At 51.6% G+C, this 24048-nt stretch overlaps 3 protein-coding genes across 3 annotated transcripts; all 3 read left to right on the plus strand.

Moving 5' to 3' along the window:
• The first annotated feature begins 632 nt into the window (after positions 1-632).
• Positions 633-8578, plus strand: LOC104304275 (protocadherin beta-15-like). The gene is made up of 2 exons (XM_054168638.1): positions 633-3084; positions 8434-8578. Exons 1-2 carry the CDS (start codon positions 665-667, stop codon positions 8576-8578), a joined length of 2565 nt encoding a protein of 854 aa, XP_054024613.1. The 5' UTR covers positions 633-664.
• A 107-nt stretch (positions 8579-8685) lies between these two features.
• On the plus strand, positions 8686-12992 carry LOC104306577 (protocadherin beta-15). The gene is given in 3 exon segments (XM_054168639.1): positions 8686-10933; positions 10936-11034; positions 12820-12992. Coding segments are annotated over 3 exon segments (2451 nt in total). The 5' UTR covers positions 8686-8754.
• Positions 12993-19131: 6139 nt separating this feature from the next.
• Positions 19132-22673, plus strand: LOC128897923 (protocadherin beta-15-like). The gene is made up of 2 exons (XM_054168415.1): positions 19132-21594; positions 22558-22673. The coding sequence occupies exons 1-2, from the start codon at positions 19143-19145 to the stop codon at positions 22665-22667; spliced, it is 2562 nt and encodes an 853-aa protein (XP_054024390.1). The 5' UTR covers positions 19132-19142; the 3' UTR covers positions 22668-22673.
• The last annotated feature ends 1375 nt before the right edge of the window (positions 22674-24048 follow it).

Consider the following 24048-nt stretch of genomic DNA (forward strand, 5'->3'; position numbering starts at 1 on the left):
GGAAAAGATTTATAAGCCTGTGGAGTAACATTACAGGAGAAATGTCTGTGTATCTCCAGAACATGAACACAGGATGCAGCATTTTGACCATTGTGTGCAGCTGGGGATATTTTTACAAATAGGCTAGAAAGTGACACACTGTCTGCTCTCAATTCAGGACAGAAGAGGGGGTAAATTGGCCGTCTTTTTGCCGATGCGTGAAACAAAAAGTGAAAAAAAATCGAATTTGGGTGATGCGTTCTGGAAACAGCATTGTCATTCTTGTGTGATGGTGAGCTCAGGTGATGGGGAAGACTCGACTTTGGGGATTTCGCCCTGGCACCAGCCTTTTGGCTCAGTTTCGGCATGGAGAGTTCAACTGGAAGAAGCAAAGCCCAAGACAGCAGCGCCGACCAGAAACAGAGGAACCATTCCCGCTGCCGACGCTAGGTGGCGGTGTTGACCACGGACTGGCAGCTTCCTCTGCCCGCCCCGCCTCGGCAGCACCAGCGCACAAAAACAGCCGAGAAAGCTGCTCGGGAACGGCAGAGGGAAACGGAGCCGGGCTGCTTGGGGGCTTGCAGAAGACCTTCCCAGCTATCCCTGGCAAATACTGCTCCTCCTGGGACTCTGCTTACAAACGCCGACAAGCCGGGAGGACGCTGTCTGGCTTTTGGGGAGAGGAATGGCGTGGAACGGCAGACGGAGCGGATGCAGCCTCAGGCAAGTGATCTTATTCCTTCTGTGCATTTGCGTGTGGCAGAGCGGGGCCGAAAGCCTCCGCTATTCTCTGGCGGAGGAGATGGAGAGGGACGCCTTTGTGGGCAATATTGCCCAGGACCTGGGGCTTACTCCGAGCCAGCTGGCAGCTCGCAAGGCGCGCGTTGTGTCGGAGGGGAACCAGCAGCTTTTCCGCCTCAACCCGAGCACCGGAGTGCTGACGGCCAAGGAGTCTCTGGACCGAGAGGAGATCTGTCCTCAGAGCGAGACCTGCACGCTCTTCTTTACGCTCTTCTTAGACAATCCTTTGCAGCTGTTCCGAGGGGAGGTGGAGGTTCTTGACGTGAACGACAACTCTCCCGTGTTCCCTAAGAAGGAGATGGTTTTAGAGATTCTTGAAACAACATCTCCAGGGTCACGTTTCCCTCTGGACACTGCCCAGGATGCTGACGTAGGCAGCAACGGCTTGCAAAATTACAGCCTCGGTTCCAATTTGCATTTCTCTCTCGCAGTCGGAGCGGAGAATGATGGAGCAAAATACGCAGAGCTCCTCCTATACGGGCAACTGGACCGTGAAGAGCAGTCGGAGCTGAAATTACTCCTCACCGCCACGGACGGCGGTTCACCACCCAGATCAGGAACGGCTCAAGTCCGGATCGTGGTGTTGGATGCCAATGACAACACGCCAGTTTTCAGTCGGGAAGTGTATGAGGTGCGCCTGGCCGAGAACAGCCCCCTGGGGCAGCTGGTGGTCAAAGTGGCGGCCACGGACCCTGACGAAGGGTCCAACGGGAAAGTGCAGTACGCCTTCACACAGATTTCAAAGGGTTCCGGAGAGCTCTTTGACCTGAACCCTGACACAGGTGAGGTTCGGGTGGCGGGAAACCTGGACTATGAGGAAACGAAAAACCATAAGATGGTGATAAGAGCCACAGACGGCGGGGGTTTGTCTGCACATTGCAAAGTGCAGATTGAGCTGGTGGACGTGAACGACAATGTCCCGGAGATAGCTCTTACTTCACACACCGCATCCATTCCTGAGGACGCTCCGCCACGCACCCTGGTGGCACTATTCAGTGTGAGGGACCGGGACACTGGTGACAACGGCAGAACGGAGTGCACCATCGATGAGGACTTACCTTTCACTCTCACACCCACCTTCGGCAATTTCTACGAGCTGAGAACCAACGCGGAGCTGGACAGGGAGGCGACGGCAGAGTACAACATCAGCATCCGAGCGACGGACTGGGGCCCGCGGCGCCTGAGCTCTCGGCAGAGCCTGTGGGTGCAGGTGTCGGACGTGAACGACAACGCCCCCGCCTTCAGCCAGGAGCTCTACAGCATGTGGGTGACGGAGAACAACAGCCCCATGGTGCGCATCGGCAGCGTGCAGGCCAGCGACGCGGACGCGGGCAGCAACGCGCGCGTGCAGTACGCGCTGGTGCGTGAGGAGGGCGAGGAGCAGCCGGCGGTGTCGGTGAGCTCGGAGAGCGGCGACGTGTACGTGGTGCGCTCGCTGGACTACGAGCGGGTGCGCGCCTTGGAGGTGTGGGTGAGCGCGGCCGACGGCGGCTGGCCGGCGCTGAGCGCGCGGGCGCTGCTGCGCGTGCTGGTGCGCGACGAGAACGACAACGCGCCGGTGGTGCTGCACCCTGGTGCCGAGAGCGGCGCGGGCGCGGGCGAGCTGGTGCCGCGCTGGGCGCCGGCAGGCTACCTGGTGGCCAAGGTGGTGGCGGTGGACGCGGACGCGGGGCAGAACGCCTGGCTGTCCTACGAGCTGGCCAAGGCCACGGAGCCGGGGCTCTTCCGCCTCGGGCTGCACAGCGGCGAGCTGCGCACGGCGCGGGCCGTGGCCGAGCGCGACGCGCCCCGACACAGGCTCGTCGTGCTCGTGCGAGACCGCGGCCAGCCGCCGCGCTCGGCCAGCGCCACCCTCGCCATCGCCCTGCTCCACGACTTCTCCGACGCCCATGTGCGCCTCAGCCAGGACGCGCCGCCCGCCGAGCCCGACGACACGCTCACTCTCTACCTCATCGCCTGCCTGGCCTGCGTCTCCGCGCTCTGCCTGGCCACCGGCCTGGCCGCCCTGCTCATGAAGCTGCGGCGGGACAGGCAGAGACAGGGCGAGCCCTTGCCCACCTTCCCGACGGCTGTCGCCGAGAGCGACGCAGGCTCCCTGCCCCGCAGCCTTGTGTACGACGTGTGCTTGGCCACCGGCACCCTGAGCAGCGACTTTCACTTCCTCGGTCCGCTCTTGCCCTGCTTCCCTGCCGGGATGCCTGCCGGCACGGTTCTTCAGCGGAGCTCGATGTGCTCACAAGAGGTGGCCAGCATCGCGGAAGGGGATGACCGGGCTGTACAGGTGAGGAACCGGAGCTCGTTGAGGTGAGGCGGGAGCGCGCACGGCGGGGCGGGTGTTCAGGCCTGGGAGTTAGGTATTACGGTTTTGAGAAACTGGTATTTAGGGAGGACTCTTCAAACGGTGAGGGGTTTAGCGAAAGCCATTTGCGACGGCTTCCCAGGAGAACCAGAGGATTGTCATCTTTTTGTGAATGCTGAGCTACCGTAGCCACCTCTATGCCATGACTATTTGCCTAAGATCATGTTTTATGTGTTACCATAAAATCGAGCAGCTGGAGCCTGAGATGGCTGCAAAGCATGGGTTTGGATGTGTGTGTCACCACAGTGGGTTGTATCCATGCACTGAGTAGAGCATGTACTCTTTATGAGAAAGGAATCTTAGGGCTCTTAACTTACACCCTCGGACTTATGAAAAATTTGCATCAGTGCCTTTGTGATATCCATAGTGCAGGGTGTTTTCTCGATTTAAATTTTTCCTGCTCAGGTCAGAAACCTACCAACTGGTCCAACCTGCTCTTTATGCCTGGGTAGAGCAGACTGGTGTCACACATGCAGTGGTGTCACACATGCAGTGGTGTCACACATGCCCTCTAAACTTCTTGCTGATGCATGCTTACCTTCCATTCTTAATGGCATCCTCTTTCGTCTTTCCTTCACAGGGCAGAGCTCCCCTCTGTGAAGACACAGATCCCACACCTGCCGAAGCAGCCTGTGCTACAAGCAGGGGTGTGGAGCTAAACGTTAGTTCTGATCAAAACCCTTGGCTCACCCATCAGTAAGTGAGGAGAAAGTCAAGCTTGTCTGTTCTCACCAGCTAACGCCCTGACACGGAAAAGGGGAAAAAGAGAACAAACATCCACCAAAAAGCAACAGAGAGGTACAAGGCTTCTTTGCCAGAATGCAAATCTCCTCTCCTCTTGAGCAGTGCTTTATTCATGTAGGTATTTTGTAATTGTGACATGGATGGAGGATGAGCACTATGTTGCATGTTGATTGCACTGAGACTTGATGCATGTTTGTGAGACTGCTCCTACTTCTGAATTTTAAGGGGAAAACCTGGAAGCAGATGCTTAAGGTAACATTCTCCTACATCACATTTTCTGTGTTTTGTTATGGGTTCTGTACGACTCTGTAACAATTCCCTAATTTTCTGCAGTCTGATCAATCCCAGGAAGACAGATGATCAGCAGAATGCAGTGGTGCTTGCACGGAAATTGCTTAATAACAGACAGAAGCTGATTAGAAACGGCTGACATTGGCACACTTCTGTCTGAGCAGGAGTCTATAGGTTGGCCTGACTCTGAAGAGTGGGCTTTGAGCAATGTGTGATTTTTTTTCCCCTCTTTTTTTTCCACAACATTAATTTGAAATGAACATTTTAGATATTGGAGTATAATATGGTAGAGAATTAAAAGCACTGTTCTGGGTTTAGCAGTAAAATCGGCTGAAACGCTTGTAGTGAGCTTAAGGTTCTGTAAAGCTTAAGGCATCAAGAAGCTTTCTGTTTTCCTGCCCTTACCCTGCAATGATCTATAAAGTCATGTGAGATGTCTTTTCAAGTCTCAAATACCTGATAATGGAAAAAAACCCAAAACTGAAACACAATAAAACTTACTTAGAACTCCCCTGGCTGAGTGTGCTGTCTGTGAGATCACTTATCATAGTCACCAGCAAGCATATTGCATTCCCAAGAGCAGGGTTTTGGGAACAAACCCAAGTCTTTGGAGCGGAATTTATGGAGGGGAAAACAGAGCAACCTGGAAACAGGCTGTTCTCAGAATGCAGAGCAAACTGAAAGGCTCTCAGTCTGAGAGTGTGAATTAGGACAATAATCTTGGTCTGTTTCACAAACCCATGATCACTGCTGAATCCCTGGACACCTGTAACCATGCACAACTTGTTCAGCTAAACAACCTAAAAGCTTCATGTGCACAAAGAGATCTATGTTTTGGTCTCAGGATGTACTGGCAGTCCTGTACAGATCACAGTGGCAGGAGATCCTTTTGCTGCTGCTGCTTGGAATTGCTTTCCATGGGCAATCCTCAGATGGATGATCTGCTACCATGGCATGGCAATAGCAAGGCCAGTGCAAGTCTCTCTCCCTCTCTGGACCAAGACACCTTCTTGCAAACTGGAGGAACACTGGCTAGTTTCCAGGCAGAAGGGATCTCTGCAGATTTCCAAGACATTTAGCAGATGATGGACAGGGGTCCTGCTGTAATACCCTGATGTGACCCAAGCCTCAAACCCTGAACTTAGAAGCAGGCTGGGTTCTGACATTCATCTCAGACAAAGGTGAAGCCAGCACCAAGAGACAGTTGAAGCCAGTTGAACTCTTTATTGAATGCAAACAACAATGCAGAAAAGGAGGAGTTCTTCAACTTGTCAAGGAATTAGAGGAGATTAGAAGAGAGGAAAGAAGGAAAATGGAGGACAAAAATAACCAAAAGGGGAGAGAGTTATCATTACCCCAGGTTCCAGCATCGTGCAGTGTGGTCTTCATTCTGGGGTTCCAAGGTGGTGGGGGCACCCACTTGGCTTGGCTAATTTTGCCCCTTTTATAGTTTCCCGTCCCTTGGGCTCCTCCTCCTTGGGGTATTTCCCAGACATGAGTGCTGTCATGCTCTGGAAAGTTCCCAAAATGGGTCTGGGAGTCAAGAGGGTCTCAGGATGTAGTGGATCTCAGGGGTCATAATAATCTCCCTGCTGCAGTGACTGGCAGGACCCTTGGGCACATGATTGTGCCCATTTTCCTGATCCAGCACAGGGCAGCTACCACAGGAGGAGCACCATGCCACCTGCACAGGCCTTGGTGCCTTTCACTACTGACTGGCCTTGCCAAACATCATGTTTAAGGCAGAGCCTTTAGGTCATGCCCATGATATATCAAACAGCACATTCATCCCATTAAATCCCATGGACTTGTGAACATTGAGCCAATAGAGCTGGTCCTGGACAATTTCAGTATCCACAAATGGAAAGTCACTGTTCCCACACTCACAGTCCTCTGGCTCAGTCTTATTAAAGAAGGAGGCCAAAAAAAGCATTGAATACCTTCACTTCTTCATCCAGGTTAGTCAGGTAATTGTCTTCATCAAGTCCAAAGTTTTCAGTAGACCTCTTCTTGCTATTAAAATACTTCAGAAAAACTTTCCTGTTGCCTAACACAACACTTGGCCTCTTTACAGTTTGGGTTTTGTCTTTTCCCATTTTCTCCCTCCTTATATGAACCTTCTGTCATCTTCCTGCAAAGCCTGACCTTGCTTCCAGAGATTATACAATTTCTTTTCCTCTTGAGCTCCATGAGTTGTTTCTTGTTCAGGCAAAGAGAACTTCTGCCACATTTGCTTGACACATTGAAATTGCCTGAAAATAGACTGAAACTGTACAGTTTGTTGTCTTTGGGAGGACTGTAGGGAAAGCAATAGTTGCTTCGAAGGATGTTGTCAGAAGCAAGATTCAAGATGAACATGGCAAAGGTCCATTTATTTCAGACTCACCTATGCTACTCCCAAATTCAGAGGTTTCTTCATGACAGTGGAAAGTTGTCTCAATATCATTTGCTGGGTTTGTGCTAGAGAATTTGCATTCTCTTTTTTGCCCTTTCTCCTTCTGCTCTCTGAACTGTGCTTGAGCCTTTTCTTACCTGTTCCTCTTCAGAAGGACTGTCGGCCTGTGTCTAACAATGGATTGTTTGAATGCAGGCTTGTGGCACAGAATATTGGGTAACCTTCAGGCTGTGTTTGGCTGCAGTTCCAAAGTATAATATCGGAAACCAGGATCCCTTTGTGTGTGAAAGTGAAATAAAGAGAACACCTGAAGGCCTTGTGTGGAGACAGTGGTATGTGTAGAGATGTTGTTTCTGGGAAAGCTCTGTGAATGTTCTCAGAGGAGTGGAAGTCTTTTTCTCCCTTTGTGCCTTGGCTGAGGTAAGGGTGAGCAGGCACGTTCCTTCAGGTTGGAGGTGAAGCTTATAGTGCATTGAGGACAACTGTGGGGAGCAGGGACTTGCTAGCAAGCCTCAGTGGGTCTTCTGAACGCTGAACTTCAGATTGTGACCAGGCCCAGTTTGATCCTGTTCAGTAGAACCTGGGCCCTACCCTAAAGGGGTCATGGGTATGCAAAGGCCTTTGCAAAGAAGCGAGGTGGGAAGAACATTTCCAACTCCTGTGCTCAGCACAGTCAATCCCATTGAGCTAAGCAAAACAAAATTTAGGTCAGCCTAATATTAAGCAATTCCATTGAACTTTCTACAAATATTTTTTTTTCCTCTCCAGTACTCCCTTCTTGCTTTTATTCAGTAAATGGTCCAGTAATGGTCCAGTAATGGTGTCAGTCGATCCTCAGGATCAGAGATTAATATCTGATCATGGAGGTTGATTCTCGACACAGATTGTGACTCACTGCGAGGTTCTATTCAGAATTGCTCACCCCTCCCATTTCCCCTTCCCCATGGTTGCTCCTCTTCGATTCAATGCTGCCAAATTCGATCCTACCTCTAATCATCTAATCATAGGCACTGCATATTCCCAAACCCTCCCTCAAAACTCTCGAATTCAGTTTGCTCCTTCCTATCAGGTGGTTTCTGCTAATTTATTTTGATTGTCTGTTTTCCCTTATTGTTTAGAAAGTTTCAGATTCAACCTCTTGCAGTTTACATTTGAATTGTTCCTTCAATGGTCCATCCATCGGAATCCTTGAATCCCTGCTCTTTGCTATTAGCACCGTTAAGTCCTACTAATTAGCGCCTGTGCGCATGGGGGGTTAATTTCTGAGCTCACCTAGTTGTTCTCTTCCTTTGGTATCAAACGGCTGCTGACCCTGAGTCCTTCCACAGGTACAGGAGCTGAGGTTTGACTTCTAAGTAGATGAACCATGAAAGCGTTTCCAACCTCGGGTGCTAATAAAGAGGAAAAAGGTCTGTGTGCCTCCGGAACGTGCTAAAAGGTTGCAGCGTTTTAATGTTTGTATGCAGCTGAGGACACATTTCATGAATGTGTGAGAAAGTGACAAAGTTTAAATTTGGTGCCAGAGTAAGCAGTCAGAGGAGGAGGACACTCCTCTGGAAACAGGACAGAAGAGAATTTATATCACGCTTCCTTTCAGGGACCTGTGATCCAGAATGCGAAAAAAAAATGCAATTAAGGTGAAGTGTCCTACAAACAGCATTATCATTTTCCTCTGGAAATTAGCTCGGGTGATGGAGAACACTTCGGTATCGGGATTTTTCCCTCGCACTGAACTTTTAGCTCCACTTTGACACAAGGAAGGCAGCTGGAAGCAACAAAGTCCAAGGAAAGCAGCACCGACCAGAAACAGAAGAACGATTCCCGCTGCTGACGCTGGGTGGCGGTGTTGACCACGGACTGGCAGCTTCCTCTGCCCGCCCCGCCTCGGCAGCACCGGCACACAAAACCAGCTGACAGAGCTGCTCGGCAACGGCAGAGGGGCAACCGGGCTGCCCAGGGGCTCGCAGAAGACCTTCCCAGACATCTCTGGCAAATACTACTCCGATTAGGACGCTGCTTGCAAATGCCGGCAATCCGGGAGGACTCTGTCTGGCTTTTGGGGAGAGGAATGGAGTGGAACGGGAGACGGAGCGGAGGCAGCTCTAGGCAAGTGATCTTGTTCCTTCTATGCGTTTGCGTGTGGCAGAGCGGGGCCGAAAGCCTCCGCTATTCTCTGGCGGAGGAGATGGAGAGGGACTCCTTTGTGGGCAATATTGCCCAGGACCTGGGGCTTGCTCCGAGCCAGCTGGCAGCTCGCAAGGCGCGCGTTGTGTCGGAGGGGAACGAGCAGCTTTTCCGCCTCAACCCGAGCACCGGAGAGCTGACAGCCAAGGAGTCCCTGGACCGAGAGGAGATCTGTCCTCAGAGCGAGACCTGCATGCTCTTTTTTACGCTTTTCTTGGATAATCCCTTGCAGCTGATCCGAGGGGAGGTGGAGGTTCTTGACGTGAACGACAATTCCCCAGTGTTCACCAAGAAGGACATGGTATTAGAGATTCTGGAAACTACACCTCCAAGGTCTCGTTTCCCTTTAGAAAGTGCCCGGGACAAGGACGTGGGCAGTAATGGTTTGAAGAACTATAGTCTCCAGTCCAACTCGTATTTCTCCCTTGCTGTAGAAACGAAGAATGATGGAGCAAAATATGCCGAGCTTGTCTTAGAACGGCAGCTTGACCGTGAAGAGCAGCAGGAGCTGAATTTACTTCTGATGGCCTCCGACGGGGGCTCTCCACCAAGGACGGGAACGGCTCAGATTCGTATCGTGGTATTGGATGCCAATGACAACTTGCCAGTTTTCAGTCGGGAAGTCTACGAGGTGCGCCTGGCAGAGAACAGCCCCCCGGGGCAGGTGGTAGTGAGAGTCGCGGCCACAGATACTGATGAAGGGTCCAACGGGAAGGTGCGGTATATATTTAGTCAAACATCAGACGGGACGCAGCAGGTCTTTGATCTGAACCCTGACACAGGAGAGATTCGGGTGGCGGGAAAACTAGACTTTGAGGAAACGAAAAAACACGAGATGGTGGTGAAAGGCAGCGACGGTGGAGGACTATTTGCTCATTGCAAAGTGAAGGTGGAGATCGTGGATGTGAATGACAACGCCCCGGAGATACAGCTGACCTCCCACACTGCCTCCGTTCCCGAGGACGCCCCGCCACGCACCCTGGTGGCCCTCTTCAGCGTGCGGGACCGGGACGCCGGAGACAATGGCAAGACAGAGTGCACCATCGATGGGGATTTGCCCTTCACTCTCACACCCACCTTCGGCAATTTCTACGAGCTGAGAACCAACGCGGCGCTGGACAGGGAGACGACGGCAGAGTATAACATCAGCATCCGAGCGACGGACTGGGGCCCGCGGCGCCTGAGCTCTCGGCAGAGCCTGTGGGTGCAGGTGTCGGACGTGAACGACAACGCCCCCGCCTTCAGCCAGGAGCTCTACAGCATGTGGGTGACGGAGAACAACAGCCCCATGGTGCGCATCGGCAGCGTGCAGGCCAGCGACGCGGACGCGGGCAGCAACGCGCGCGTGCAGTACGCGCTGGTGCGTGAGGAGGGCGAGGAGCAGCCGGCGGTGTCGGTGAGCTCGGAGAGCGGCGACGTGTACGTGGTGCGCTCGCTGGACTACGAGCGGGTGCGCGCCTTGGAGGTGTGGGTGAGCGCGGCCGACGGCGGCTGGCCGGCGCTGAGCGCGCGGGCGCTGCTGCGCGTGCTGGTGCGCGACGAGAACGACAACGCGCCGGTGGTGCTGCACCCTGGTGCCGAGAGCGGCGCGGGCGCGGGCGAGCTGGTGCCGCGCTGGGCGCCGGCAGGCTACCTGGTGGCCAAGGTGGTGGCGGTGGACGCGGACGCGGGGCAGAACGCCTGGCTGTCCTACGAGCTGGCCAAGGCCACGGAGCCGGGGCTCTTCCGCCTCGGGCTGCACAGCGGCGAGCTGCGCACGGCGCGGGCCGTGGCCGAGCGCGACGCGCCCCGACACAGGCTCGTCGTGCTCGTGCGAGACCGCGGCCAGCCGCCGCGCTCGGCCAGCGCCACCCTCGCCGTCGCCCTGCTCCACGACTTCTCCGACGCCCATGTGCGCCTCAGCCAGGACGCGCCGCCCGCCGAGCCCGACGACACGCTCACTCTCTACCTCATCGCCTGCCTGGCCTGCGTCTCCGCGCTCTGCCTGGCCACCGGCCTGGCCGCCCTGCTCATGAAGCTGCGGCGGGACAGGCAGAGACAGGCCGAGCCCTTGCCCACCTTCCCGACGGCTGTCGCTGAGAGCGACGCGGGCTCCCTGCCCCGCAGCCTTGTCTACGACGTGTGCTTGGCCACCGGCACCCTGAGCAGCGACTTTCACTTCCTCGGTCCGCTCTTGCCTTGCTTCCCTGCCGGGATGCCCCCTGGCGCTGCCCCACAGCGGAGCTCGTTGTGCTCTCAAGGGTCGTCCAGAATCGCGGAAGGAGTCGACTCGGCTGCACAGGTGAGGGATTCTTGAGGGCCGGGGTGGTTGGGGAGCAGGGAGTCGTCAGTGAGGGGGCTGTGTTTCTTCCCTGGCTCAAGGAGTCTGGATGGTGCAACGTTGGTGCGGTGGGATCCTGTGGGGCAGGAGGCAGTGAGGGTAGAGAAGGTCTGAAAGCAGTTGTTGGGCACCTCCCAGGTGGGTCAGGTAGTGCTCACCTGCTCTCAAAATGGTTTTAACCACACCCCTCTTCATCCCCCTCAGTGTCCACCTTGGTTTAATTCTTTGCTTCCACTAGAATGGGAGGTGGTGCTAACATGTGGAGATTACAAACAGGGTTATGGATTTGTGAGGCAGCACAGCAGGCTCTGTGAACACATGGAGCAGAGATTGTAGTTATCCCGAGCAGTAATGACAGCACTCCATGGGATACATCGTCCTTAAGGCAACAGCACTGGGAATGTGGTTGTCCTGTCTAGTGTCAACCAAGACCTGGTGGACAATCACATGAAGTGGTGTCACAGTGCTGATGGTATACCTACATTGCTGTAAGGATATTGTGTGTTGGGCTGTCAGCCACAGGGATTGTGGCAGTGCTGAACTCAATCTGTCTGACAAGGTTCTGGAAGCCACTGAAGTAATTTTGTCCCCCATTAAATAGCTTTAGAATTTTCTGTCTTCTATAAGCAGTTTGGTGACACTGACATAATCCCAGCCCTCCCTGACCCAGGCAGTTGATCCTGCACTGTGCTAACACTTCTCTATCCAGTATTGCCAGTATCATACAAAAAGTCATGTCTGAGACCCTCCTTGTACTCCAGCTGCACAAAGAGCTTTAGGGAGAAAAGAGATGGTCTTTAAATCAGTTCCTCTCTTCTCTTGATTTTAGTACTTTCCAGGGATCCTTTTGGCACTTCACAAGTACCAAATGTGAGGATAAATGCCCCAAAACACTTTCTTATGGTCACCCCACAATCTGTCATGATCCATAATCACAGTATCACACCAAGGTTGGAAGAGACCTCAAAGATCATCAAGTCCAACTGAGGTTTCTTTTTGGGCTCTTGGTATATTAAATTACCCTCTGTGACTCATAAATGGTTCAGAGCAATGCCTTTGTGATGTCCACAGTGGAGGAGGGTTGCTGGGTTTAGATTTCCCCATTTCAGGTATAAGATCCAGCCTCCTCTTTGGCTCTGGGTAGAGCATACATGCAGTGGTGTCAGACATGCCCTCTGAACTTCTTGCTGATGCCTGCTTACCTTCCATACCCAATGACAGCCTCTCTGTCTCTCCTTTGCAGGGCAGAGCTCCCCTCTCTGAAGACATGGGTGCCAGACCTGTTGAAGAAGCTTGTGCTGCAAACAGAGGGGTGGAGCAACATGCCAGTTCTGATCAAAACCCTTGGATCACCCATCAGTAAGTGAGGAGAAAGACCAACTTGTCTGTCCTCACTGACTAACATCCTCACATGGAAAACAGAATAAATAGACCAAACATCCATCCAAAAGTACCAGAAGGTACAAGTGCTCTTTGCCAGAAAGCAAACCCCTCTTGAGCACTACTTTATTCATGTAGGTATTTTGTAATTGTGACATGGATGGAGGATGAGGACTGTTGTTGCATGCTGATTACACCAAGACTTTGATGTATGTTTGTGATACTGCTCCTGCATCTTAAGGGAAATACTGAAAACTGGAAGCAGATCTTTTAGGTAACTGCCTCCTACATCACATTTTCTGTGTTTTGGTGTTTTGAGGTGGTTTTTTTTGTATGGCTCTGTTAAAATGTCTTAATTGTCTGCAGTCTGGTCAACCCCAGGCAAACACGTTCAGCAGAATTCAGTGGTGATGGCAAAAGAATTACTTAATAGTAGGCACAAGCTGATTGCACCAGAAATGGCTGAGACAGGCACACTTCTCTTTGAGTATGAGCTTACAGGGTCTGCTGACCCTGAGACTCTGAAGAGTAGGCTTTGAGCAATGTGTGCTCTTTTTTCATAAGGTGAAGTTGAAATAAACATTTCCAATTTCTCAGCAGAAGGACTTGGAAAACTCAAAGCACTATTTGTGGTTTAGCAACAAAATTGGCTGAAATGCTTGCAGTGATCTTAAGGCATAGAGAGTATGAACAAGCTTTCTGTTTACCTGTCATTAACCACTGATGATTTCTAAAGCCATGGAATATTTCCTCTTAAATGTCAAATGCCTGAAAACAGAAAACAATAAAACCTTCTTAGAACTCCCGTGGCTGAGTGTGCTCTTTGGAACACAACTTCTCACAGTCATTATTGAGGAAATCATCTCCCAGGAGCAGGATTTGGGGAAGAAATCCAAGCATTTGGAGTGGATTTTAAGGAGGGGAAAACAGAGCAACCTGGAAATAGGCCAATCTCAGAAGTCAGAGCAAAGTGGAGGGCTCCCAAACAGAGATACTGTGAATTAGGGCAACAATCTTGGTCTGTTCCAGAAACCCATGATTCCTGATGTGTTTCATGGACCATCTGACTCCTGATGCTGGACACCCGTAACCACACACAGTTTGTTCAGCTAAACAGTCTAAAAGCTTCATGCGCACAAAGAGATCTGTGTTTTGGTCTGAGGTTTGCCTGGCAGTCCAGTACAGATCACAGTGGCGGGAGATCCTTTTGCTGCTGTTTAGAGTTGCTTTCCATGGGCAATCCTCAGATGGATGGTCTGCTACCATGGCATGGCAATAGCAAGGCCAGTGCTTTGGCTCTCTGCATTCCTCTCCATGTCACTCACTCAAAATCAGCCTCAGAACAGGCCCAAATAGCAGAGAGTTCAAGTTCCTGAAGCCCATCTGCCCAGTCTGCCAACACAGCACTGTGCCATGGCTGGGGACACCAATGTTGCCCTTTCTCAAGCTATATTATGCTTCAGCTTTGCTACAGCCATTTCTGCAATGCTTCAAGAATGAGGTTAGATCTGAGGGTCCAGCTGAGTTCATCTGTCACTTGCTGCCCAGTCAAGGCTGTAGACCTCTTATTCCATGCTGTGATGCAATGACAAGGTTGGGCAGACAAATCACTTGCCCAGTGGGCTGCACGTGGCACTTGTCTCGGGTCAAAAAACCAGGAGGCTGTGAGTACTGTGTTACAATGGTGCAAGTGTGAGGCTTTTTCTCCCCTGGGTTTTGGATGTCTCTGAGAAAGATTTGTGTGTTTTGCCTTCTGGTCCCTGTGTCTCTCCAGAGAGTGGTTGTGTGTCTTTAGATGCTGCACAAAGGCTTTCTAGTGAGTTCAGAACTGCTCACATTCATCCATTCTGGTGTTGGCAATTCTATCTCATCAGTCAAGAAAGAGATTTCACACCTTTAGGTACAGCAGTGTCATGTTCTGCAGGGGAGAGCAGCAAAACTCTTGAGATCTTCCTTTGACCTGAGAAGGGGATAAGGTGGGCTCTGTGCTTGGTATTGCCATATAGAATGTTATGGAGTAGAATATAAGGGAGAAGAGATCAACACCTTCCCCTCTACTTCCTCTCATCAAGAAGGTCTAGGGAATAATAAGGTCACCCCTCAGCCTCCTTTTCTCCAAACTAGACAAACCCAAATCCTTAGTGACTCCTCAAGGGACATTCATTTCCACCCTGTCTCCAGATTTGTTGTCCTTCTCTGGATGCATTGCAGTACCTTCACATTCTTGTTAAAGTGTGGGACCCAGAACTGCACACAGTCCTCAAGGTGAGGCACAACAATGATAAACACAGCAGGATAATATTCCCTTCTAACTGGCTGGTCGTGCTGTGTGTCAGGATCTGAGTTCACTCTGCCGCTGTGTTCAATACCTCGCTGTCGTCATGCCAGCTTCAAAATGGAAATGCTGTCTGGAGCAAACTGTCATGGGGCTTGAAATTCAGATTGTAATATGAGAGGCTTCCTGTTCTGGTTGCTGCTCCTGGTTTCCTTTTTTGGGGTGTTGGTCTTTTCCACTGGGTGGGCTGAGGATTGAGGGGAAGGGTGTCACTGGCTTCTGCTGCTGCTTCTGCATTTTGCTGCACTGTTCTGCAAACAGGCTAAGGTAATTGTGCATTGTATTATCTCATTAAATCCCTTATCTCAGCTCTGAGGGGGTTTTCTGTGTTGCTTTCCCTCCCATTTGTGTTGGGGAAGAGCGAGAGTGGGCTGTCCATTTCTTGGCCTCCCAACATGGGGTTCAAAAACCAGGTGTCTTAACAAAGACAGCATATTTTGGCAGGAGATGAAAGGGTTGAAATAATGACAAATGAGGTAACCAGAAGACTCAATTATGACTTGAAGCTTGTTAAGAGATTTTCATATGTGGTTTTTTCTTGTTTCCTGTGGTGTGTTTGCTATTTTGATGCATTTGCTTTCTGAGGGTGTCTGGGGCCAGTGTGCTGGTGTCTTATATGTGCTTTCTCTGGTGCTGTGTGTAACCTCTGGTAAATGGCTTAGAGCTGTGCTGCTGCTGTGATGGATATTGACATGCGAGGTTTAGTGCAGAGTGATGGAGGTCTTTCCCAAGAACACCACCTTGAGATCTGCCTGAGGGCTGGATAATTATGAGTGGCAGGGAGTGTGGAAGAGTATGGACAAGGGCCTAAGCCAGTGGTCACCTCTGGTGTTTGGGAATTTCACTTCTGAATATGTGCAAAATCCTGATGAGCTGCTGAAATCACAGTGAAGTGTTAGGGCCTGGCCCATGCCTATCAATCTCCTCTTATCATTGTTCAGAGAGCTCAGGGGCAAGAGGAAATCTCTGGACCTACAGGCAGACAAGCAGGCACCACAGCTACTCAGACCCCAACAGCAAGCATGGCAGCTGCACCAGAGAACCTATCTGTGACATTATCAGTCAACCCTCCATGAAAAAAGAAACACAGGGAAGCAGCTCATCTGGTAAAGGATAAGGATGAATCAAGATAATAATGGGGAAAAGAGGAAGAAACAGAAGTGGTCACTCAGTCTTTATCCCTGGCTTTGAAAGATGATAGCCAAGGACAAACTGTGGATGAAACAACTATCATACTCCAGCAATGTGAGGAAGATTTATTTTCCTCTGTACAAATTTGTGCTTCAGCTGTGAAGGAATTGTCCCAGAAGGTTTGTCAAAGAGAATATCTCCCATTCCCCAGCTTTATGGTCCCATATTTCAGCCATGAGAAGTGGGTACTTTGTATTATTTATATTAAACTCCTTATCTCCACCCAGGGCTCTTTGTGCTGCTTTCCCTACTGAGTCACTGTCAAGAAGAGGTTGAAATCAGTGTTTTGCCACATGGCTGATTTATTTCAGCTTGAGAAACAATGTGGAATTTCTGTCCAATCAGCTTTTTAGGAGTCACTCTTCCTCTAGAAATTCTTTCTTTAGAATTATTTTTTCTTTTTTAAAATAAATGTTAATTGCAGGAGCTTCACTCTGCTACAATAAGTTGGAGCACTGCACAGAGCTGCATTTAAATGAATTAAATTCAACTGTAACACCAGCCTGAGCTTCTCATTTATCACCTGACACTTTGGTTATTAGACAGTCCTGAAAGAGCATCCAGAGGATGATATTTTTGTCAGAAGACTTCTCCAGGAAGAGAGACTTCAGAAACACAACCTGGTTTCTGTGAAAGAATCTCACCCAGAAAGAGGAATTGGCCATTGGAATGTGCTGCCCAGGGGCTGGTGGAGTCACTGTCCCTGGAGGTGTTCACGAAAGGCTTGGAGGCGGCACTTGGACCCATGGTTTAGTAGTCACGAGGTGTTGGGTGACAGGTTGGACTTGATGATCTCTGAGGTCTTTTCCAACCTTATTGATTCTATGAATCTATGAATCTATGATTCTATGAATCTACAATGATTGGAGTCACATCTTTCAAACGTTATCTACTCATGCAGTTTCATCCTCCTCCTGTCTTCTCTGAGAGGCACCTGGGATCTCATTTTAAAAAACTCCCAGCTCATTTCCATTTCAATAAGGCAAAGGTTCAAGAGAAGTTCAGTTACAGTTTGCAGATTGGTGCCTCCTTTCTTCAGTCTCTCGTGCTCACACAGTCACTGAGGCTGAGCTAAGGAGAAAATGTTTCACTTCGACCTAACATAAAGCCATTATGCAATTACATCAAATATTTTACAAATAAATTGTTTCATCCCCAACACTGCCCTCTTGGTTTTATTGAGCAAAGCCGAGTATGCTGTAAATATTGTTCTGCTTTTTTTTGTCTGGTTGGTTAGTGTTTTGGTTTGTTTCATTGGTTTATTAATATTTTTATCATGTAAGTTAGACTGGTCTGAGTGAAGGTAGCTGCTTACATCTCCAATGTGTTGTGTGCATTTCCCGGAGCTTGCGGCTGGGTCCGCAGGTGCAGTCGCAGTGTCAATAGATCATAGAATCATAGAACTGTTAGGGTTGGAAGGGACCTCAAGGATCATCCAGTTCCAAACCCCCTGCCATGGGCAGGGACACCTCACACTACATCAGGCTACACACAGCCACAGCCAGCCTGGCCTTAAAAACCTCCAGGGATGAAGCTTCTACCACCTCCCTGGGCAACCTGTGCCAGTGTCTCACCACCTTCATGGTGAAAACTTCTTTCCTAACATCCAATCTGAATCTTCCTATTTCTAGTATTTTTTCATTCCCACTAATCCTATCATTATCTGACACCCTTAAAAGTCCCTCCCCAGCTTTCTTGGAGCCCCCTTAAGATACTGGAAGGTCACAATTAGGTCTCCTCCAAGCCTTCTCTTCTCCAGACTGAATAGCCCTAACTCCATCAGTCTGTCCTCATATCAGAGGAGCTCCAACCCTCTGCTCATCCTCGTGGCCCTTCTTTGGACATGCTCCAGCACGTCCAGATCCTTCCTGTAATAGGGGCTTCAGAATTGGAAGCAGTGCTCCAGGTGGAGTCTCACCAAAGTGGAGTAGAGGGGGAGAAACACATCTCTCTCCCCATTGGCTATGCTTCTCTTGATGCAGCCCAGGATATGATTGGCTTTCTGGGCTGCAAGATCCTCAGGGTCAGTGGCGAGTCTCTGACCATGAGTGTTTTTAGGTGCTCTCTGGCACGGATCCCGGTTCATACTGCCAGGCTGTACTCAGAATCACTCTCCCCTCCCATCTCCGTTTGCCTATGGTTGTTCCTTTAAGGATCACTGTTGGACCGAGTTTGATCCTGCCCCTAAGCATCCCATTACAACCTTGGCATATTCCCAGAACACTCCTCAAAAATCTCGCAATTTATGGCTTTCGCTCCCCCTTCCCCCCCCGCGCCCCGCCCCCGGACCCTTTCCCGTTATAGTTTAGAAAGCTTCGGGTTGAACCTCTAGGAGTTTACATTTTAAAGCTCCCTTTAATGGCCCACTCATGAATGTCTTTAGATCCCTGCTCCTTGTTGTCTGCTAACTCCAGCTCTTTAACCTTTGTGTACCTGGGGTGTAATTTCTGATCTCTACTGGTGGGTTTGTAGGGAATAATTGCTGGCTGTGTGTCCCTACAGAGGTACAGGAATCCAGGTTTGACAGGGAGGTTGAAATAATTTCAAAGGCTGTCTGATAACATCAAAGGAGAAATGTTTGTGTACCACCACAAGATGCAAATAGGTTGCAGCTGGGAAAACGTTTCACGGATGCGTTAGACACAGCTTAAACTGAGTTCCAGCGTCAGCAGGGGTGAGGTGAGAACACTCGTCTCAATTCGTAAGAGGAAACGGGTTTAAATTAGCATCTTTACGGCGAGGTGATACAGAATGTGAAACAGTCGAATTGGGGTGATGCATCCTAGAAACAGCATTTCCATTCCAGTGTGGTGGTGATGAGCTCGGGTGAGGAGGAAGACTTCTCTTTGGCGATTTGTCCCTGGCACCAGCCTTTTGGCTCCGTTTTGGCAAGGAGAACGAGGCTGGAAGCAGCAAAGCCCAAGGTAGTAGCGCGGCCAGAAGCAGAGGAACCATTCCCGCTGCCGACGCTGGGTGGCGGTGTTGACCATGAACCGGCCGCTTCCTCTGCCCGCCCCGCCTCGGCAGCACCGGCACACAAAACCAGCCGACAAAGCTGCTCGGGAACGGAGGAGGGAACGCAGCCGAACTGCTCGGGGGCTTGCACAAGCCTTTCGCCCTACATTTCTGACAAACACAGCTCTCCCTGGGACGCTGCTTCCAAATGCCGGCAAGCCGGGAGGACGCTGTCTGGCTTTTGGGGAGAGGAATGGCGTGGAACGGGAGACTGAGCAGAGGCAGCCTCAGGCAAGTGATCTTATTCCTTCTGTGCGTTCGCGTGTGGCTGAGCGGGGCCGAAAGCCTCCGCTATTCTCTGGCGGAAGAAATGGAGAGGGACTCCTTTGTGGGCAATATTGCCCAGGACCTGGGGCTTGCTCCGAGCCAGCTGGCAGCTCGCAAGGCGCGCGTTGTGTCGGAGGGGAACCAGCAGCTTTTCCGCCTCAACCCGAGCACCGGAGTGCTGACGGCCAAGGAATCTCTGGACCGAGAGGGGATCTGTCCTCAGAGTGACACCTGCACCCTCTTCTTTACACTATTTCTTGATAAACCATTGCAGCTGATCCGAGGGGAGGTGGAGGTTCTTGACGTGAACGACAATTCCCCAGTGTTCCCAGAAAAGGAGATGATTCTAGAGATTCCGGAAACGACATCTCCCGGGTCTCGTTTCCCTTTAGAAAGGGCCCGTGACAAGGACGTGGGTAGCAACGGCTTGCAGAACTATACCCTCGAGTCCAGTTCGCATTTCTCCCTTGCTTTCGGAAAAAGGAAAGGTGGCACAAAATACCCAGAGCTCATTCTGGAGCAGCAGCTCGACAGAGAACAGCAGCGAGACATGAATTTCCTCCTGATTGCATTCGACGGGGGCTCACCACCCAAGTCAGGCATGGCTCAGATCCGGATCGTGGTGCTGGATGCCAATGACAACCCCCCGATGTTCAGTCGAGAGGTCTACGAAGTGCATATGGCTGAGAACAGCCCCCCGGGGCAGCTGGTGGTCCAAGTCGTGGCTACGGATCCTGATGAAGGGTCTAATGGAAAAGTGCAGTATGCTTTCAGCCAGGCACCGGACGCGTCTCAGGAGCTCTTCGAGCTGAACCCTGAGACGGGAGAAATTCACGTGGCTGGAAAACTGGACTTCGAGGATATTAAAAACCACGAGATGATGGTGAAAGCCACCGATGGTGGAGGTCTCTCTACGCATTGCAAAGTGCTTGTGGAGGTGGTGGACATGAACGACAACGCCCCAGAGATAGCTCTGACCACTCACACTGCCTCCATTCCCGAGGACGCTCCGCCACGCACTGTTGTGGCTCTCTTCAGCGTGCGGGACCGGGATTCTGGAGAAAACGGCAGAACAGAGTGCACCATCGATGGGGATTTGCCCTTCACTCTCACCCCCACCTTCGGCAATTTCTACGAGCTGAGAACCAACGCAGCGCTGGACAGGGAGACGACGGCAGAGTATAACATCAGCATCCGAGCGACGGACTGGGGCCCGCGGCGCCTGAGCTCTCGGCAGAGCCTGTGGGTGCAGGTGTCGGACGTGAACGACAACGCCCCCGCCTTCAGCCAGGAGCTCTACAGCATGTGGGTGACGGAGAACAACAGCCCCATGGTGCGCATCGGCAGCGTGCAGGCCAGCGACGCGGACGCGGGCAGCAACGCGCGCGTGCAGTACGCGCTGGTGCGTGAGGAGGGCGAGGAGCAGCCGGCGGTGTCGGTGAGCTCGGAGAGCGGCGACGTGTACGTGGTGCGCTCGCTGGACTACGAGCGGGTGCGCGCCTTGGAGGTGTGGGTGAGCGCGGCCGACGGCGGCTGGCCGGCGCTGAGCGCGCGGGCGCTGCTGCGCGTGCTGGTGCGCGACGAGAACGACAACGCGCCGGTGGTGCTGCACCCTGGTGCCGAGAGCGGCGCGGGCGCGGGCGAGCTGGTGCCGCGCTGGGCGCCGGCAGGCTACCTGGTGGCCAAGGTGGTGGCGGTGGACGCGGACGCGGGGCAGAACGCCTGGCTGTCCTACGAGCTGGCCAAGGCCACGGAGCCGGGGCTCTTCCGCCTCGGGCTGCACAGCGGCGAGCTGCGCACGGCGCGGGCCGTGGCCGAGCGCGACGCGCCCCGACACAGGCTCGTCGTGCTCGTGCGAGACCGCGGCCAGCCGCCGCGCTCGGCCAGCGCCACCCTCGCCATCGCCCTGCTCCACGACTTCTCCGACGCCCATGTGCGCCTCAGCCAGGACGCGCCGCCCGCCGAGCCCGACGACACGCTCACTCTCTACCTCATCGCCTGCCTGGCCTGCGTCTCCGCGCTCTGCCTGGCCACAGGCCTGGCCGCCCTGCTCTTGAAGCTGCGGAGGGACAGGCAGAGACAGGCCGAGCCCTTGCCCACCTTCCCGACGGCTGTCGCCGAGAGCGATGCGGGCTCCCTTCCCCGCAGCCTTGTCTACGACGTGTGCTTGGCCACCGGCACCCTGAGCAGCGACTTTCACTTCCTCGGTCCGCTCTTGCCGTGCTTCCCTGCCGGGATGCCTGCCGGCACGGTTCTTCAGCGGAGCTCGATGTGCTCACAAGAGGTGGCCAGCATCGCGGAAGGGGATGACCGGGCTGTACAGGTGAGAAACCGGAGCTCGTTGAGGTGAGGCGGGAGCGCGCACGGCGGGGCGGGAGTTCAGGCCTGGGAGTTCGGTATTACGGTTTCGAGAAACTGGTATTTAGGGAGGTGGGGCTCTTTAAACGGGGAGGGGTTTAACGAAAGCCATTTGCCGGGATGCCTGCCGGCACGGTCCTACAACGGAGCTCCGTGTGCTCACAAGAGGTGTCCAACCCCGGGGAAGGAGGCAACTTTACTGCACAGGTAAATGGACCAGATTGGGCCGAGGTGAGGGGAAGTGAGCAGCAAATGAGTGGGGGTTGAGCCCTGGGAGTCAGGATTGCAGTTCTTTTCCAGCTCATGTATAAAGAGCCACCGTGATGGTGGAGTGGGTAGAGAGGTTAGAGACAGCCAGTGTAGAGGGCTTTCCAGCTGTATCAGGGACACTCTGCATTGTTGTATGAGCCCTGAGATCAAATCTGATGTGGTGTTTTCATTGTGTGAGCTTGTTAGTGAGTTGGTTAGAAACACTGTGTAGAGCTCTCTGGATTCAGAGCAGGCTTCATGGCTTTCATTTTCCAGGGATCTATGTAGCACGTCACAAGACTCCAGAAGATTAACATATATGAAGGCCTAGTAACACTAGTTTGAAGTCTCCCCACAACCTATCCTGATATATCAACATTAAATGGCATTTTACTATTTCTCTGAAAGTTTATTTGGGGCTCTTTTCATCTCAAGTTACTCCCTTAGAATCATAAAGGTTTTGTACCAGCGTCCTTGTGATGTCCACAACAGAGGATGTTTTCTGGATTTAAATTTTCCCTGTTCATGTCAGAGCCCCAGCACCTGCTCCAAACCAGTCTTTGGCTCTGGGTAGAGAAGAGTGGTGTCACACATGCAGTGGTGGCAGACTTGCCATCTATGCTTCTGCAGATGACTGCTTACCTTCCACAGCCAAATCACAGCCTCACCTCTGTGTTCTTTGCAGGCTTCCCTCTCCGAAGACATGAGTCCCAGACCAGCTGAAGCAGCTTGTGCTGCAAATAGGGGCGTGGAGCTAAATGCCGGTTCTGATCAAAGCCCTTGGCTCACACATCAGTAAGTGAGGAGAAAGTGAACCTGTCCTCACCAGCTAACATCCTCACAGGGAAAGAAAACAGAGAGACTAAACACCACCCCCAATCAAAAAAAAAACCCACCAAAAAGAGTCAGAGCTATAAATCTGTGTGAGAGCAAAACCTCCTCTTCCTCTTGAGCAGTGTAGATACTTTGCAGTTGTGACATGGATGGAGGAGGACTTTGTTGCATGCTGATTACACTGAGACTTGATGCATGATTGTAAGAGTACTACTGTTTCCTAACCTAAATTTTCCCTGCATTGCCTTTTCTGTGCATTTTGTCTTAAGTAGGGAGCTCTGAAATTGTGTTTAATTTTCTGTGGTCTGGTAAAGATCAGGCAAACAGATCTTCATCAGAATTCAGTGGTTCTTGCAAAGGAATTGTTTAATAACAGGCAGAAGCTGGTTACATTAGAAATTACTGACACTGGCATGTTTCTGTTTGAGCAGGAGCTTTACAAGTTGTCCTGACTCTGAAGCGTGTGCTTTGAGCAAGATGAGCTTGTTTTTCATACTGCAAGGTTGAAATGAACATTCGAGATTTCCACCCCCCCCCCCCCCCCCATGATTCTTGGCAATTAAAATAATCATTTGTTGTTTCTCGTAACTAGGCTTTTACAAGTATTTAGGGCACTGTAGTGTACAGGGTGTCGGGCTCTTTCTGTTTTCCTTTCATCAGCCAGTAATGATATATAAAGTCCTGTGATATTTGCTGTCTTTCACATTTTCTAGAAGTCCAGTACCTAAAGATACAAAACAATAAAGCCTGCTTGGAACTCCCTTGGCTGAGTGTGCTGTGTGGAAGCTCACTTGTCATAGTCATCACTGAGGAAATCACCACCCCAACAGCAGGATTTTGGGAAGAAATCCAAGACTTTAGAGTGGGTTTTTTTTTTATGGAGGGGAAATCAGAGTGATCTGAAAATCAGAGGAATGTGCTTGGAGCATCTCAAAGCTGAGCTGTGGTTCTCGGCATGTTGTAACCAATGCCTTTGTGATGGCTTCCAGCCTGAGAGGTCATGAATTGGGTGAAATTGCCTGAGAAGTCTGTGAGGAACTACTTGGCAGTCACTGCCACAGTTCATGGACCATCTTGCTTTGGAGCTGGACATTCTGGATGAGGATACAGCACCAGAGCGCTCAGGAACACTCTCTCTGGAACAGTTCAATAATCTTTCCTCTAATTAGCATGAAGTCAGCACAGTGAAAGGCTCCATGCCTTAGGATCCAGGGTACAGCACGTGACAATGGTTCCTCCAGAAGACATTTTTATTTGGAAATGGCATCAGTGGTTACACTCAAATTTTTAAGTGAGTGTCTACACAGAGGAAAAAAAAAAATCCCAGCCAAGTGAAACTGAAGACT

Source organism: Dryobates pubescens, chromosome 16 (assembly GCF_014839835.1).
Source record: "Dryobates pubescens isolate bDryPub1 chromosome 16, bDryPub1.pri, whole genome shotgun sequence".
NCBI classification, from domain to species: Eukaryota; Metazoa; Chordata; class Aves; order Piciformes; family Picidae; genus Dryobates; species Dryobates pubescens.

Bases quoted from the DNA above. Each gene is read 5' to 3' on its own strand.
- LOC104304275 (XM_054168638.1), top strand. From the start codon at position 665: ATGGCGTGGAACGGCAGACGGAGCGGATGCAGCCTCAGGCAAGTGATC. The intron at 3,085-8,433 runs GTGAGGCGGGAG...ACGGACTGGCAG, and splicing joins AGGAACCGGAGCTCGTTGAG to CTTCCTCTGCCCGCCCCGCC.
- LOC128897923 (XM_054168415.1), top strand. From the start codon at position 19,143: ATGCCGGCAAGCCGGGAGGACGCTGTCTGGCTTTTGGGGAGAGGAATG. The intron at 21,595-22,557 runs GGAGCTCGTTGA...CTTTGCAGGCTT, and splicing joins GGCTGTACAGGTGAGAAACC to CCCTCTCCGAAGACATGAGT.